At 45.0% G+C, this 16,269-nt stretch overlaps 1 protein-coding gene across 1 annotated transcript in view; it reads right to left on the bottom strand.

The window, feature by feature from the left end:
* The window catches only part of usp6nl (USP6 N-terminal like), an 86,941-nt gene that overhangs the window by 62,782 nt on the left and 7,890 nt on the right, over positions 1–16,269 (bottom strand). Inside the window, exon 2 of the mRNA XM_079494650.1 lies at positions 14,730–14,836. Within this exon, the coding sequence (XP_079350776.1) occupies positions 14,730–14,733 (4 nt within the window). The 5' untranslated portion in view covers positions 14,734–14,836. The remainder of the gene's footprint in view (positions 1–14,729; positions 14,837–16,269) is intronic.

The following is a 16,269-nucleotide window of genomic DNA, read 5'->3' as shown; positions in this document are numbered from 1 at the left end:
AAATCTGGCTGTGACAGGCCGTCTGCCCCACACGGAATAATATCGCCATTTTATTTCATTGTGTCAACTAAATCCTCATTAATGCAAACTAGATTCAACATACTCAAGCCTGCAAACATTATAAATATGCCCCCGAAATATTTTACTGAGCAAATGGACTGTTACCACCTTCAATAATAATGATAATAACAGTCTTTATTGTCTCCACATAATTTTTTTTTTTGTCATGGAAACTTGTACAAAACATTAATAATTCTACTCGAGTTGGAAGCATTAAGACCCATTTTAACCCTCAATGGCTTCCTTTCTGAAAAATAACGTCATTGTAAAAAGATTCACACGTTTAGATATTCTATTGACAATGAGATGCGGACGGGAGCTGGTGCCACTTGGACCCGGACGTAACGTAGCACTACAAAATGACGTCGGACTTAAATACTGAATAGGTGGAGGGCTGTCTTACTGAGACAACATGTAGTCCAGGAAGTAAGTGAGCCCATTACATCATGGACACTGCGAACATCTAAAATATCTAAAATCACATATTACACACATAAAGACCCGAGGAAAGTGTTCTAAATATTCTAAACGGCATTAACATATATGTTTTTGCAAAAAGGATGAAGTGTTCCTTTAAAAATGGACACTTACATGTCAGTTTGTTAAATTTTTAACTTTAATTTTTAATTTAATTTTCGTTTTTTTCATGTCCTATGAAAGCAGGGAATCATAGCTTCAAATAGAGCATATGCGCATGCTTAAAGTGAATGGCACATTGAGTGGCAAAGCAACATGCAAAGTGAGTTTAACATTGTTTAACATTGTTTAATGCAATCAGACAGGACTTTTCTGTTTGGATGCATGGGTTGTCAAGGCCAGAAAGTAGATTTTTGCCACTCAGTTGGTGTTCCTGCATAACTTCCGGGTTTGATGATGTCACGCGCATAGCCGCATACCCTCTATTGACATATTGGTTGTTCAGTTTGACCCACCAGTTTTGGAGATATGGCTTATAGAGTAATGTCTTACAGAAAACAGCGAGTTGAGAAAACAGGCTTGAAAGGTTCACTTCTGTGGACTCTTAACATTACACCTATAGCTACATGTTTAAGCATTTATTTCCTATTTACAGCTCAGACATTTATTTCAGACATCTGCCTTTGCTATTAACTCATTTTGGATAAACAAAAGTTTTTCTCCTCTCCTGAACAGTTAGTCTTCCCGCCATGACTGTCTCTGTATAAAAGAGTCACATTTGTACCCTCTCAAGAGTTCAATAAAAAGTGATATTTTAATCGCCAAAAAAAAGTAAAATATCTCTATATTCTGATAGTATAAATCATTGCTACAAACACTGTAACAGCAATGAGTGAATATTATCAGAATATAGTGCTTTAACCCAGTGGTTCCCAAACTTTTTCATTGACACTAATTAGCCCTGCGGACCCCCATTTGAAGAGATAATGCCAGGGACCCGCATAAGAGAAGATTTTTACGGCTCTAGCAGTGATTCTCAACCAGTTTAATTTCAAGAACCCCCAGTTTGACATGAATTCTAGGCTACGGACTCCCCAATTTAGATGTTAATTTAACTCTGAGAGTGTACCGAACTATCATTTAGCTGGGGGACCCCCTGGAACTCCCTCAGGGACCCCTGGACCCCACTTTGGGAACCACTGCTTTAACTGTTTAACAAAAAACTAAAAAACGCGTACAGTACACGCCGTACAGTACCGCCCTTTGACAGAAGCCTGCAACCTCTGCTGCTGGTTCAGAGAATGCAGAGATACACTTCATCATGAAGGCGACACATCCAGAGGGTCAGAGAGAAATAACTGTGATAGAGACTGCATAGCAATAGCAAACATACCGTGCGCTCATAGCATGTGTGTCGTGTGTGTGTGTGTGTGTGTGTGTGTGTGTGTGTGTGTGTGTGTGTGTGTGTGTGTGTGTGTGTGTGTGTGTGTGTGTGTGTGTGTGTGTGTGTGTATGCGTGCGTACGCTGGAGTTATTTACAAGGTAACAGTAAATTCAACAGCTGGTAAAACAGCAGAGGGCAGGGATTGAGCTATGTCTCTGTGTGTGTGTGTGTGTGTGTGTGTCTGTGTGCGTGCGTGCGTGTGTGCATGCGTTGATGTATAGAGGCTAGGAGTAGGCAGACAGCAGAATATCTATGACGTGCAGCCCCAGTTGACTGCGACACAGCCACACAGCACAAAATGGAGCTTTTAAAAAGAAGAAATGCACCGATGTACATACATTGTACAGCCATAATGTCCCGTTCTGATTCACGTTGCCCATTTTTTGTTTTTGCATTATGGAACAAGTGCAATTTGTTGCTCGAGACTGAAATCATTCTCCGTTCAACTAATTGCATTGTGTGGCACTGCTCCTCTGTCTTGACCTACTTCACTGCAGCGTCTCCATTCACCTGCAGTAGCGTCTCCATTCACCTGCAGTAACGCAGTTCATTGAAAACACATTTAGACACGAGGACGATTCTACAAATGCCTTCAAAATCCTGTTTTCTGAAAACCCTGTTTCTATGTCAGCGGTTCTCATGTCATGTCAAGGACCCCTAGAATTATATGTACTTGGCCGCCGACCCCCCATCTGAAAATGTGTTGTTCTAGGGACCTCCCAGAAGCAAAGATTTGACTTAAAAACGTTCGCTCTGAAAGAGCAGACCTACAGAAAATAGCAGACTTACAAGTTCATAGTGCGGCACTCGGTGCCGCGCTATGAGCTTGTAGATCTGCTATTTTTCAACAGCTAAAGCATAACATAATGCAAACAAAATGTATTTGAACCCCATCTGAAAGATGGCGGTGCAAGAGACCCTGCATTTCAAAACGATTCTAAATTAATCAGACTTTTTTCCCCCCCAATACTTTTAAGGTTAAAAGAAAGCTAACGAACAAAAAAAGATAGCAGACTTACTAGCTCACTGCGTAACGTGTCACTTTGTTTTTTTGCCGCGCTGTGAGCTGGTTACCGTATACATCTCGTATATCTTTAAACCCTACAACCTCAGAATGCATTACATCCTTGAAAGAATTTGACAAATCTGTAATCTCATATTTTCAGATGTGGATCCGCAGACAAATATATATCTTATTTGGGGAAACCGTGGCATGAATATGTTTGAGAAGAACCACTGGTCTCTTAGCATGCATGGAATCGCTCTTCATTGTCATTGTCTTTCTCTCTCATGCTCTCACACACACACCCTCAGTCATGCATCACACGGCCGATAAGGTGCATCTCGCTTGACATCGGTCGATAGGGTGTGCGTCGTTTATCAGCGGTTGACAGGTGGCGAGCTGCTCGTCACCGGCTGTGGGAGTCAGCGCGGTGTGCGGTCGCCGGTTAACACCACTGAAAAGTAATAGTTTTGAACATGCAAGGTCCGTATATTATTTTGTCATAACTAAACTGAACTTTTCTTTGCGAATCCTAAAAGCCAAAAAATAAATTACATTTGTATTCATGAGTTCCAATGTTCAACGTCAAACACAAATAAATCGTTGATCGCAATTTGTGCGACAGTTCATCGTCAACTCAAGTGTTGCAATCAAATGCACGGAACCAAAAGGACCCTAACAGGTCTATTTGGTTCCATTTGTGCACTCTAAAGCCCTAACCACACCAAAGGGTCAAGGCGGTTTTAGCGTTGTCCCTGCGCCGCCTGCGGTGTGATACGACGGTCTTGTTGCACGTTGACCCACGTTGACCATAGTGATTCAACGCATGGAATTCAACGGCCCAAACCACACCAAAGGGTCAAGACGGTTGCAAGGTTAACTCCTTGCAACCGTTTGGACGTTTGGAGTTGCATGGTGACCCTTTGGTGTGGTTAGGGTTTTAGAGTTAAATTTTAGAGTTAGATTTTACAATATACATTGGAGTCCCAGAGATTAGAAATGCCATTAAATAGGGGACGGTAGCCTAATTCAGGACAAACCGGGGGCCGTTGAAATGAAAATGGTTGAAAATCACTGCTAGAGCCATAAAAATCTTGGCATATAGAGTGGAAAAAGTACAAAAGTTATGGCACTCCATCTTTAACTCTATCTCTAACGCTAGCTGTTAGCATAAACCCCAGCACCAGGGGCCAGCATACACTCTCACTTTAAGAAGATGGTGTTTGCCCACCCCCCCACCCCCCACACACTGTTGCTACACATACTACCGCAGCATTGGAACACTCACACACTCCTTACCTCTCGTCAGAAGCGTTTACATGGCGCCAGAGTCGCGGTAAAAAGACATAAATTAAATCCGAAATGTGGATGGCAGAAAATCTACCAAGGACAGCGATCTTAGAACCAGAGTTATGACGGTTTGAAAATCCTCTCTTCTACTGCTATGCACTGTGAATATATATTCCAATCCCATAGTTGGAACGGTGGGGCGTTGCTATGGGAACCGGACCAATGTTAAAGGCTTCCGTAGGCATCAACCATTATATAGACGGAGTCTACGTTGGGGTACGTATATATACGGACTTGGTATAGGACGCCACCTAGCGTCGACGTACGTGTATGTATATATATATTATATATATAAATATATATGTGTGTACCTGGGAACGTACCAATACGTACCTGGGAACGTACCAATACGTACCATGAAAAAGTTTGGGAACCACTGATCTATGGCCCACATCCGTGTTACGCGTACAGGGTTGACAGTATACCCGTCTGGTTTCTACCATACACATGATGCAGCCCAGGCTGTCAGATGCAGATTCATGGACAGCAAGAGACCATGCATGACATGTGTGCATGCACATGTAATCTGTATCATCAACACACCACTAATAGTGCAGTACTTAATCCCCAATGATCCTGGACTGCCTTCCTGCATTTGCATGAGATATATATCAAGTGACACACACACACACACACACACACACACACACACACACACACACACACACACACACACACACACACACACACACACACACACACACACACACACACACACACACACACACACACACACACACACACACACACACACACACACACACACACACACACACACACACACCTTAATCTCTCCACTATTCATAATACACACTGTAATACTACTATGTTTGTACCCATCTGCTGAAGACCAAACATGAAGTATTGATGGAACAAACATGGAGAGCAAAGAGGATACGGTGGACTCGAGCAGCTCAACTTGGCACAGCTCGCCATAGTAACTCAATACCGGGACTCGGTACATGCAGGGCAACGCAACCCAGCTTTGAGTGCATTGAATGTGAATGATAACAAATTAACAATGTCTGGAATCAAATATTTTGGATATTGTTCATTTATATAGAATTACAATGTATGATTTTTTTTTTTTACTTTTCAGTTATAATCATACAGGTTGGGAAACTGTAATGTGTGTGAAACACAGCAGATTTTAACCAATACGTAATACGTACGCAGAATTTGATGCCAGTTATTTTCAAAACTACATGAAGTACCTTAAAAGGGCCACTTCACCTCTTTTTGCAACCAGATCTTATTTTAATGATGTTTGGGAGACAAGAAACACTTCTGGGGTTTCATGTGGGTAATATGTGTTTTTAGATATTTCACTATTTCAAAGTGTCCATGGGCTCCATGATGTCATGGACACTGGGCTCACTTACTACTTCCTGGACTACATATTGTCTCAGTAAGACAGCCCTACCCCCATCCACAAGCATTATGGGGATTGTAGTCCAGGAAGGAAGATATTAAGATTCCCTGGGATTTGAAACTGGGTCTACAAGAGAGAGCAAAAGACAGAGGGCACAAACAACCAGAAAGGCATCGTTTTCAAGATGGCATCCACTGTGGCTAAAATGAGCTAAAATGCCTATAAACTGGGATTTAATATGTAAAAAATCATAACAATTATGCACTTCGTAACTACTTTTAGAATTTTGGCATGGTGTTAGGTATGGGCATAAGCCGATTTTCAAAAACCGAACTAATTTGGCTCGCCCCCTAGTGGTCGGACTCGGTTTGCAATGAAACCACTATTAGATATGTCAGTATATGGTTGGAACCCCAAATAATTGATAGAAGAGATTTTACAATGGATTCTGTTACCATTGTGTGTGCCAAATATCATACTAAGATTTTACGGAAAACGAACAACTTGAAAGGCATCGTTTTCAAGATGGCGTCCACGATGCAGCTGCCGGGAGCTTAAAATGCCGGTTTCATTCCAAAGTTGCAAACCGACCACTAGGGGGCGAGCCAAATTAGTTTGCGATGGTTTTTGAAAAGAGGTTTCTGCCTGGCGGCAACGATTTTATTTGATCTTTATTCATCTTGAAAACTCTATACTGTCAATCATCAAGTTAACACAATAACAAAGCACAACTGTTTTTTTTGGTTCAAGAAAAGGGGCAGAGAGAAGTAAAAGCTTATATAAAAAAACGACATGTTCATGTAAAGCAGTGGTTCCCAAACTGTGGTGTGTGCACCCCTTGTGGTGCGCAAGCACCTTCTAGGGGGTGCGCGACATGAAAAGGCTATGGTTTTATTTTAAATATATTAACATATTATGCCAATATATGGCAAGTACATGCAGAATATAGCATAATTATGCTGCATATATATGCCATATTCAGGTTCATACATAGGAAATATATGTCTCTATAGCTTATGCAATTTATATTTCCATGTGGGGGGGGGGTGCGTCAGCTAGTTCTGGAGGTAACAGGGGGTGCATGGCCAAAAAGGTTTGGGAACCGCTTGGTTGCACGACCGTGGCCTCTTTGTCGAGCAAATATGAATTAGGCTCAAGTCTTTGGGCATATTATCCTCTATCTCCTTGCTCTAAAACGTAGCTGGAGTGCATGTGCATATACACAGTAGCCTACGGTACGTGTGCTGTGTGCACGTGATGCCCTGAAGACCACACACGCATGGATACATGTCTATCTACTACCCTGTTTACTGAGAGATGTAATCATATTCCAGCAAAGCTTCCTTCCTGTGAAACCCCCACCCACCCCCCACACACACACACACACACACACACACACAGAGCCTCCTGTCATGTCATTGTGAACACGAGGAGGGTCCCCAGCATCATTACAGCTACAGGAAAGAGGAGGGCAACGGAGAGGGGAAGGGCAGAGGGCGGGAAAGGAAGATTCCGGGAGCAGTGAGCGAGCATTTCACTTGCAGGAGAACCACTGGCAACACATCACAGCTCAAAAACCCTCAGGTCTACACCCAATACACGCACACACACACACGCACACACACACACACACAGGAAAAGTATTACATAAGAAAGAGAGGCGTATATGGTGAGGAGGGCATGGAGGTCAAGGGGGAGAGAGAGAGAGAGCGAGAGAGAGAGATAATACGGAGGGTCAAGAGAGTGGGAAGATAGAGCAGACTTTCATTGAAAACAGAAGTGTGGCATTTTGACTCTGTGGGAGTCTAGGAGAGAAACTGAGATCAGAGAGAGAGACAACGGTCCGGTCAAATCAATGCTGGATCAGGTCAGAGTGATCCCCCCCAGAGAGACAATCACACATTATGTAGCCACAATGGCATGCTCTGGTGCTACATAGCAGCACGCAGTGCGTTCCAAACCTCTGGTGCTACATAGCAGCACGCAGTGCGTTCCAAACCTCTGGTGCTACACAGCAGCACGCAGTGCGTTCCAAACCTCTGGTGCTACATAGCAGCACGCAGTGCGTTCCAAACCTCTGGTGCTACATAGCAGCACGCAGTGCGTTCCAAACCTTTGGTGCTACATAGCAGCACGCAGTGCGTTCCAAACCTTTGGTGCTACATAGCAGCACGCAGTGCGTTCCAAACCTCTGGTGCTACATAGCAGCACGCAGTGCGTTCCAAACCTCTGGTGCTACATAGCAGCACGCAGTGCGTTCCAAACCTCTGGTGCTACATAGCAGCACGCAGTGCGTTCCGAACCTCTGGTGCTACATAGCAGCACGCAGTGCGTTCCAAACCTCTGGTGCTACATAGCAGCACGCAGTGCGTTCCAAACCTCTGGTGCTACATAGCAGCACGCAGTGCGTTCCGAACCTCTGGTGCTACATAGCAGCACGCAGTGCGTTCCAAACCTCTGGTGCTACATAGCAGCACGCAGTGCGTTCCAAACCTCTGGTGCTACATAGCAGCACGCAGTGCGTTCCAAACCTTTGGTGCTACACAGCAGCACGCAGTGCGTTCCAAACCTCTGGTGCTACATAGCAGCACGCAGTGCGTTCCAGACCTGTCAAATAGAATACATCTGCAGTGCTTTACTGCCGCGTTTATGATGTCTCGTACACTGATGTCTCTCCGCCACGTCCAACTGCCTCGTTTCCTTTCTGCGGGAGACCTTTGATGTGCACTGACTGGTCGGGTAGTATTATAGGCTACACTTTTAATACAAACCTGCCATATAAAAAAAACACTGGGAAAACCTTAGTGTCACTCTTAAAGGAGAATTCCATGCTAGAAGGCTTTCTTACCTTTATTTGTAGTTGTTACGTCCCCACCAAAGAGGTCCAGGTGTTATTTTGTGCAAAAGCTCCTTATTGGCTATTTCCCTTACCATAAGCCGTAAATGAATTGCATTGAATTGATGGGAATTGAATGGGGCTATGGGGTGTTGTGCTAATTCGCTTATTTCCATTGCTCAAAATTATATATTTTTTGTATATATCCTCTCTTCATAATGTAAATAATATCCCAAGCGGCACACTTTACTACTTATTTCGATGGAACTAAGCGAATTAGCACAACACCCCATAGCCCCATTCAATTCCCATTCAATTCAATGCAATTCATTGAGCGCTTATAGTAGGGGAAATAGCCAATAAGAAGCTTTTGCACACAAAAACACCTGGACCTCTTTGGTGGGGACGTAACATCTACAAAGAAAGGTAAGAAAGGTAAGAAAGCCTTCTAGCATGGAATTCTCCTTTAATCCTTAATGTTATTGTGTCTAAAGCCCACTGCCCAGAGTTCAATTTCACAGCGAGCTCCGGGTGGCGAAGCACTGAAGGAAGGGGAGGTGTAAGAGGATAATAAACTTGTCCAACCTGCAGAACACAAAACGGGGCCGCTTCCCTCAGGTGCTCTCTGGAAAACAAATCCAATCTTTCTCAGTAATTAGCCTCGAGTCAGTCGGCTGCCTGGAACCTTGCTGCAGAAAACAGATCGGTTCCATTGAGGTGCCACAGCGTGTGAAGTTAACGGACTCATTCACATTGGTAAATGAGACATGTCCCCACTTGACAGTAGCAGGTTGAAGGGAAAAAAGGGAGGCTGTAGAATAAATCTTTAAACAGCTCGTTTGTTTTTGTTTTTTTAACATTTTATACTGTAGCCACGGTCTGGTGCCTACGCTGTAGAGTGCATCGGCGGAAGTAGCAGGATTTGGGCGGAAGAACCACTCAAAGGAATTGACGTTGAGGCTTTACAAATCTGTTTACATTCTCCGTGAATTAAACAAGTGCTGTGATTGGTACCTTGTCCGGGGGAAATGCATGCGACGGATGTTCCAGCCCGACACTTCCAGCCGATACACTCTCTGCCTCAGGTTGTGACCAGGCTTTTCTCTTCGCAGATGAGTAAGGCTGGGACCGAGGCTAGCGCTGCCCCATGAAGATCATGAATTAGCCTACAATGGTCCTCAGCAGGGGGAGTGGATAGGGCAAGGTTAACCCTCACCTGCATTCATGAACAAATGCAGGTTACTAGTGGGAAGGTTACTTCTTGCGGTTGCTGCGGTGAAGCTAACTTGTTGTACTGGCTAGCTGTGCACCAACTACCCTGTATCACTGCACAGCAGATGGAGGACAGATGAGGCTTTGGAGAGCGGATAATTAGCCTGCACCACGCCTAGCCACTGTGTACCCCGCATGCTACCGAATGACATCATCCCTACTCCACCGACTCGTGTGTCTGTGTGTGTGTGTGTGTGTGTGTGTGTGTGTGTGTGTGTGTGTGTGTGTGTGTGTGTGCATGGGGCCGGTGAAATAATTAACACCAGCCATTCACACTCCCACACTGACACATCAACCACAGGCAGCAACAGAAACTCCCGAGGCCATGACAGGTCCACTCTTTCAGGAGCCATAGTCCTTCTGCAGCCTGACGGCAACACAAAGCCATTAATATGTTACCCAGACAAGTACAGCATGTCTCACTCTGTGCCGGGAAATTACCTTTCTCTCGTTTCATTGTGAGCTCAACACACTCAAGATAAAGAAAATATCTGTGAAATCGCCGGTATTGTTTACTCACTCACCTCGTGTCGCTTGGGAAATTCTGGGTGTGTGTGTGTTTACTCGCAGCCTGGGCCGCAGTAACTGCCTATATTATTACCACATGTAATAACTACTTTACGCTATACTGCTATTTGGATAATAATACACACCTATCGCTCGCGGCTCACAGAATAATACTGTCATGTCATGTCTCCCCGTGAGGGAGAACGATGGGCTAACGTTTTCAATACATGAAACACATTGCAGATGGATACGTAATGTCTAAATAAAATCCTTCATCCTTGTCCCTCTCTTTTCAACAGTCAGGAAATCACACATCCAGACTGAGTCATCCATCCTCATTAAGAATCTCGTTAGGGGGAGCTAACCCCGCCCACCCCGGGGGCCAGCAGGGCGGGCGTGCGGGTAATTAAGGTAATTAGCTCAGGATATCAATATCATCAACCTCCATCTCTTGGTTAAAGACCCGGGAAGGCCAGCTTATCTAAAAGGTAGAGCTAAATGATAGAATGTAACCCCCCCCACCCCCCCGTAATGTGACCACATTCAGGTCACATTTAAAGGACCACTTCACCACTTTTCAACCTATCTTCATATAATAGGTCCTCACTAATAATCATGATAAAATGGCACGATTTTTTTCTACTCAGTCTGTGTCTCATAGGAGGGCTGTGGGCAGTTTAGAAACCGTCTTCCAGTGACATCATCATTAGGCAGATTATTTTTTAAACAAGAATTTTTTTACAAAAATGTTCATTAACCCATTATCGTGAGAACGATGGCTTCCATTTTCGCATTGCAACTTTTCAGGACTAGAAAGCCTGCAGTTTTTATTAGCTTGTATTCCCCATCGATGATGTCACTGGAAGACTTTGAACTGCCCACAGCCCTCCTATGAGACACAGACCGAGTAGAAAAAAATTCATGATTATAGACCAGGAAATGAAACCCAATGCATTTTTCCCATAGACATTTCTTAAAGTATTTATTTAAAGACGGTTACGCCGCGGACAAAGCCAACTCGAGTCGTGACAACTCATGACAACACAAACAATATTTTGGACCAAACAAATAATTACAAAGAAGAAAAACAACAAAAAAAGTGTAACCTGCCGTTTCTTTCTTCTTTCTAATTATTTGTTCGGCCCAAAAAATTGTGTTTGTTGTCATGATTTGTCACGACTCGAGTTGGCTTTGTCCGCGGCGTAAATGTCTTTAAATAAATACTTTCTGAAATGTCTATGAGGAAAATGAACGGAGAATCATTTCCTGGTCCAGGGTAGGAGGCGGGACTGCGACGCTCTATTAGTGAGGACCTATTATATGAAGATAGGTTGAAAAGTGGTGAAGTGGTCCTTTAAGGCAAAACGTGACAAAGTGTTTTCCCTCCCTGCCTGGCCCTGCTATTTCTGAGGCTTTTCCCCACCATTCTGGAGCGGTTGTTGATGTTTCAGACGGAGCCGGGGCCGTGCTGGTTCCGTGTGTGTGTTGTAACTGACGGATCAAAGCGCCTGGGGCCTGTTTTTCTCCACACCGTTATCAGCAGGAAAAGGGGGGAGGTGGGGGGGGGGGGTGCGGTTCTATCTTCAAAAAAACACTAACACAGTTTTTATGTACAGTACAGGCTACACACACACACACGCAAACACTTTAGTTTTCATGGAGACACTAGGGGTGCAGGCTTTACTTTAGACATACTATTGGTCCGACTGTCATTAGAGTAGACCGACCAACCTTCCTCAAAACATAACCAAGCAAGCACGGGAGCAACTGCATGTTCGACCGCATTTGCGACAGTTGTTTCCGCATGTCGGTCCGTTGGTGTGTGTAACCGGCGTGTGCGTCACCGAGGAGAGGGCAGCGGAGTAACGCGATGTAACAAACAGTCCGGCCAGCGAACTCGCTTGCTGTCAGTGTCAGGCACCAAAGCCCATGTGATGTGTGCCCTAAACCAGTGGCTCCCAAAGTGGGGTCCAGGGACTCCTAGGGGTCCTTGAGGGAGTTCCAGGAGGTCCCCAGCGAAATGATAGTTTGGAACCAAATGCCCTTATGGTCCATTTGGTTCCATTTGTACACTCTCAGAGTTAAATTAACTTTGATTTTACAATATACATTGGGGGTCCCAGAGATAGAAACGCCATTACATGGGGTGTCCGTAGCCTATTGCATATCAAACTGAGGGTCGTTGAAATGTAATTGGTTGAGAATCACTGCTAGAGCTGTAAAAATGTTCTCTTACAGGGGGTCCCTGGCATATCTCTTCAAATGGCGGGTCCGTGGACAAAATTGGGGGTCCTTGACGTGAAAAGGTTTGGGAACCACTGCCCTAAACATTCGGATATCGGGTCAACCCCACACACTAGCACACATTTACCAAAGTGATAGCACTCTGCATGATGAGAGAGAGGGAGGGAGAGAGAGAGAGAGAGAGAGAGAGAGAGAGAGAGAGAGAGAGAGAGAATGACAGATAGACACAGATAGACACAGATAGACAGAATGAGAGAGAGCGAGAGCGGGAGCGAGAGCGAGAGAGAGAGAATGATAGAGGGAGAATGACAGAGAGAGAGAGAGAGAGAGAGAGAGAGAGAGAGAGAGAGAGAGAGAGAGAGAGAGAATGACAGAGGGAGAATGACAGAGAGAGAGAGAGAGAGAGAGAGAGAGAGAGAGAGAGAGAGAGAATGACAGAGAGACATAAGGAGAATGAAAGAGAGAGAGAGAGAGAGAGAGAGAGGTGACAAAACAAAGACCGACAGAGAAAAGACCTGTAGAGAGAAAGAAAGAAAGACGCATTTCACAGACTGGGCCGACGGCGCTGCCGAGTTTAACCAGCAGCGGAGGAGAAGCAGCAGCTCCTGTTAGCGGACCCCCCCTCCTCCCCCCCACCCCACTCGCGCCATCAATCACACCATGGTCCATTCTCTCATCACTCAAAACCAATCAGATCAGGGCCTGACCGCACAGCAACACGCACCACACACCGCGTAAGGACGCACACGGATATACACACTGTAGGTGGCGGCGGAGGGCTCGAAAAGAAAAGGCAGTAATCGGGTTAAATCTCTCAGCACTCCCCTCAGCAGCATCTGGCTAATCCAATCACCTTACAGTAAACACCTCACATGTACTAGGTTGCCCCGGTAACCCAGTCCTAGCCCTTCAGTACTGTGATCTATTGCCCCCTCTCCGCGTGCGCACGCACACGCACACACACACACACACACACACACACACACACACACACACACACACACACACACACACGCAAGGCACACAGGCACACACAGACACGATGAGTTAACATCACCCTCAGGAGAAGATGCTGGCTTCCCATAACATAAAAGAGCATTGATCTTTATCTCACTATGAATGAAGTGGTCTAATTGACTAAGAAAACAAGAAATGGCTGATAAATTATAGCCATGAAAATGATAACACAGAACAATTACATTAATCGTTGAAACAAATGTCCCTCTCTTCGATACTTGGCAAACTGCGCTTGCTCAGTGCGATGCAGACACACACACACACCCCCGAGATTGATAATCATCAGCCTCTCTCCCGACGCTGTCACACACATGTGCAGACATGGAGATGTTAGCATAATATAGTGCCTAACCCTGAAACTAGTGGTATGACTCACACCAGCCCACGGAACTGGGCTGCTGTTCCATTACAGTCACTCGTGCGCGCGCACACGCACGCACACACACACACGATGGAGTGCACATTCTGCTACATTCCCCTTCCCATCGTGCTCTCTGTGGTGTGATTGATGAGTGATTGCTGTGGCGAGGGTTGCAGCACTCTCTCCCTTCTCTGCCATATGCTCCTGCCACAAAGGGAGACGCAGAAGGCAGCAGGGCCAGGATGGGACTGATCGAGCCATGTTCTGTTAGCACCCCCACTTCAACCACTGTGTGAACAACAACATGCTGCAGGACGACCACATTCCACACCAATGCCAGTCGGACTTTTCAAACGGTACGGGTTTCATTCCTGGAGACAACTGTTGGAGAGTACCTGTGCTCATCGATATAGAAACTCCCTTAAAGATGGAGTGCCGTGATTTTTTTCACCCCCCTAAAAACATGATCATCGTGTACTGTGATTACACTAGGAGAAAGATGTTTTTTTCAGAGAAAGTGTACAGAAAGTGCTACAATTATGTTTTGATGTGGTAATGGGTGGTGATCCACCTGAACTGAAGCCGCACCCACAGCTGTTGTTGTATGATAAAGGGGGAGGGGTTAGGGGAGGGGGTGATATTGTGATGTAACTATACTACTGTCATTTCTATTGGGCATTTTGAGAAACCAGAAACACACAGGGAAGACATATTGGATATAGGCCTATTGGACTAGTAATGTTAACTCCATAGACGCATACAAAACAGAAAAAACAAATCATGGCACACTTTGTGTGCGTATGTGTGTGTGTGTGTGCGTGCGCGTGTGTGTAAGTAGTTACTTACTCATGGTGAGTGGCCGGAGGTGGGGGACAGGGCGGAGCCCAGTCAGGGAGTCGTTTTGGACAGGTGAGGTTAATCTCCACTGGGTTTCTCCTAGAGGCACTCATGACCTGCACAGGAGAACACGTTCAAGGTTGTGGTCAGTTAAAATATACAATACAAAACATCAAACACAGAAGGTCACACAACGGATTCCAAGAAAGAAAAGGTTTATTCTGTGTTACCTGCCACTTAACACCCTGAGCGCACAGGACGGAGTTCTCCGCCCTATCAATTAGTAACGCCCAGCGCTCAAGACAGAGATTGATCAAAAGGACGGAGATTATTGATATCAAAACCGATCGCATCGCTTCACAGGCTGGGAGCGTCCGTTTGCGCAACACTTGATGTAATTTTCCGGTGGGACGTCATCGAAAATGTCCCCCCCCCCCCCCCCCCCCCCCCCCGATTTTAGCCGACGAGATCGAAAATCTTAAATAACTCTTGATCTAAATCATTCCGTCCAATTCTAAGAAAATATTATGTGTTAGACGGCCCATCGTGGTCCCGTCGCCAGTCGCGTTAGAATTAATCATACCTCCCGTTGTTGTCGAACGCCTCGGGAGTGTTTTGGCTACATCTAGCTACTTCAGCCACATCCGGGATAACATCCGGTCCGTCGCTAAATGTGCTCCGCTGCTATAAATCGCTGGGCGCTATGATTTAATGGATTAAATAACGCCGGGCGTTCGGGGTGTTAATGGTGTCTTTATTGTGGTTTTCATTATCTTTGGAAAGGCACTATACAAATTAAATGATGAAAAAAACATTGACTTCAGATGCATCACCTTAAGTTGCATTGGTTACAAATATATGTAGATTGTACAAATGTTACTACCGTCTACCTTTACTCTACATTAGTTCGATGATGCCAAATTAGAGGTATACGATCTTCCACCCAAAAATGGACAGATATGTCTTGGAATGTGAACCCAGCAATATTTCATGTCAGGGGCGGGCACACGTGGATGGATAAGATATAGGTAACTTTAAGAAGAAGATGAGAGCAAGCACTCAGTTGAATAGTTCCATGTAGTGATGTAACGGGTGCACGGTTCTGGAAAGTCTATACTGAAGGAATAAATACCAGCACTCACGTTATCCGTTAGGATTCTTGTTTTATTTCAGTTTTCCCCAGCAGGCATAACACACAGATATAGGAACACCCGAGCATCAAATTGATGTCACAGAATTCACACCTCACTGAATACTGGACTCATGCAACACAATACAGAATGCAGCACTGAGAAGGTGAGAACACACAGAATCTAATCCACACACACACACACACACACACACACACACACACACACACACACACACACACACACACACACACACACACACACACACACACACACACACACACACACACACACACACACACACACACACACACACACACACACACACACACACACACACACACACACACACACACACACACACACACACACACACACACACACACACACACACACACACAGGCACCAATAGGAATAAA

Source organism: Electrona antarctica (genome assembly GCF_951216825.1).
Source record: "Electrona antarctica genome assembly, chromosome: 23".
NCBI lineage: Eukaryota > Metazoa > Chordata > Actinopteri > Myctophiformes > Myctophidae > Electrona > Electrona antarctica.
The sequence above is the reverse complement of the archived record's forward strand: the minus strand, read 5'-3'. Positions and strand labels throughout refer to the sequence as shown.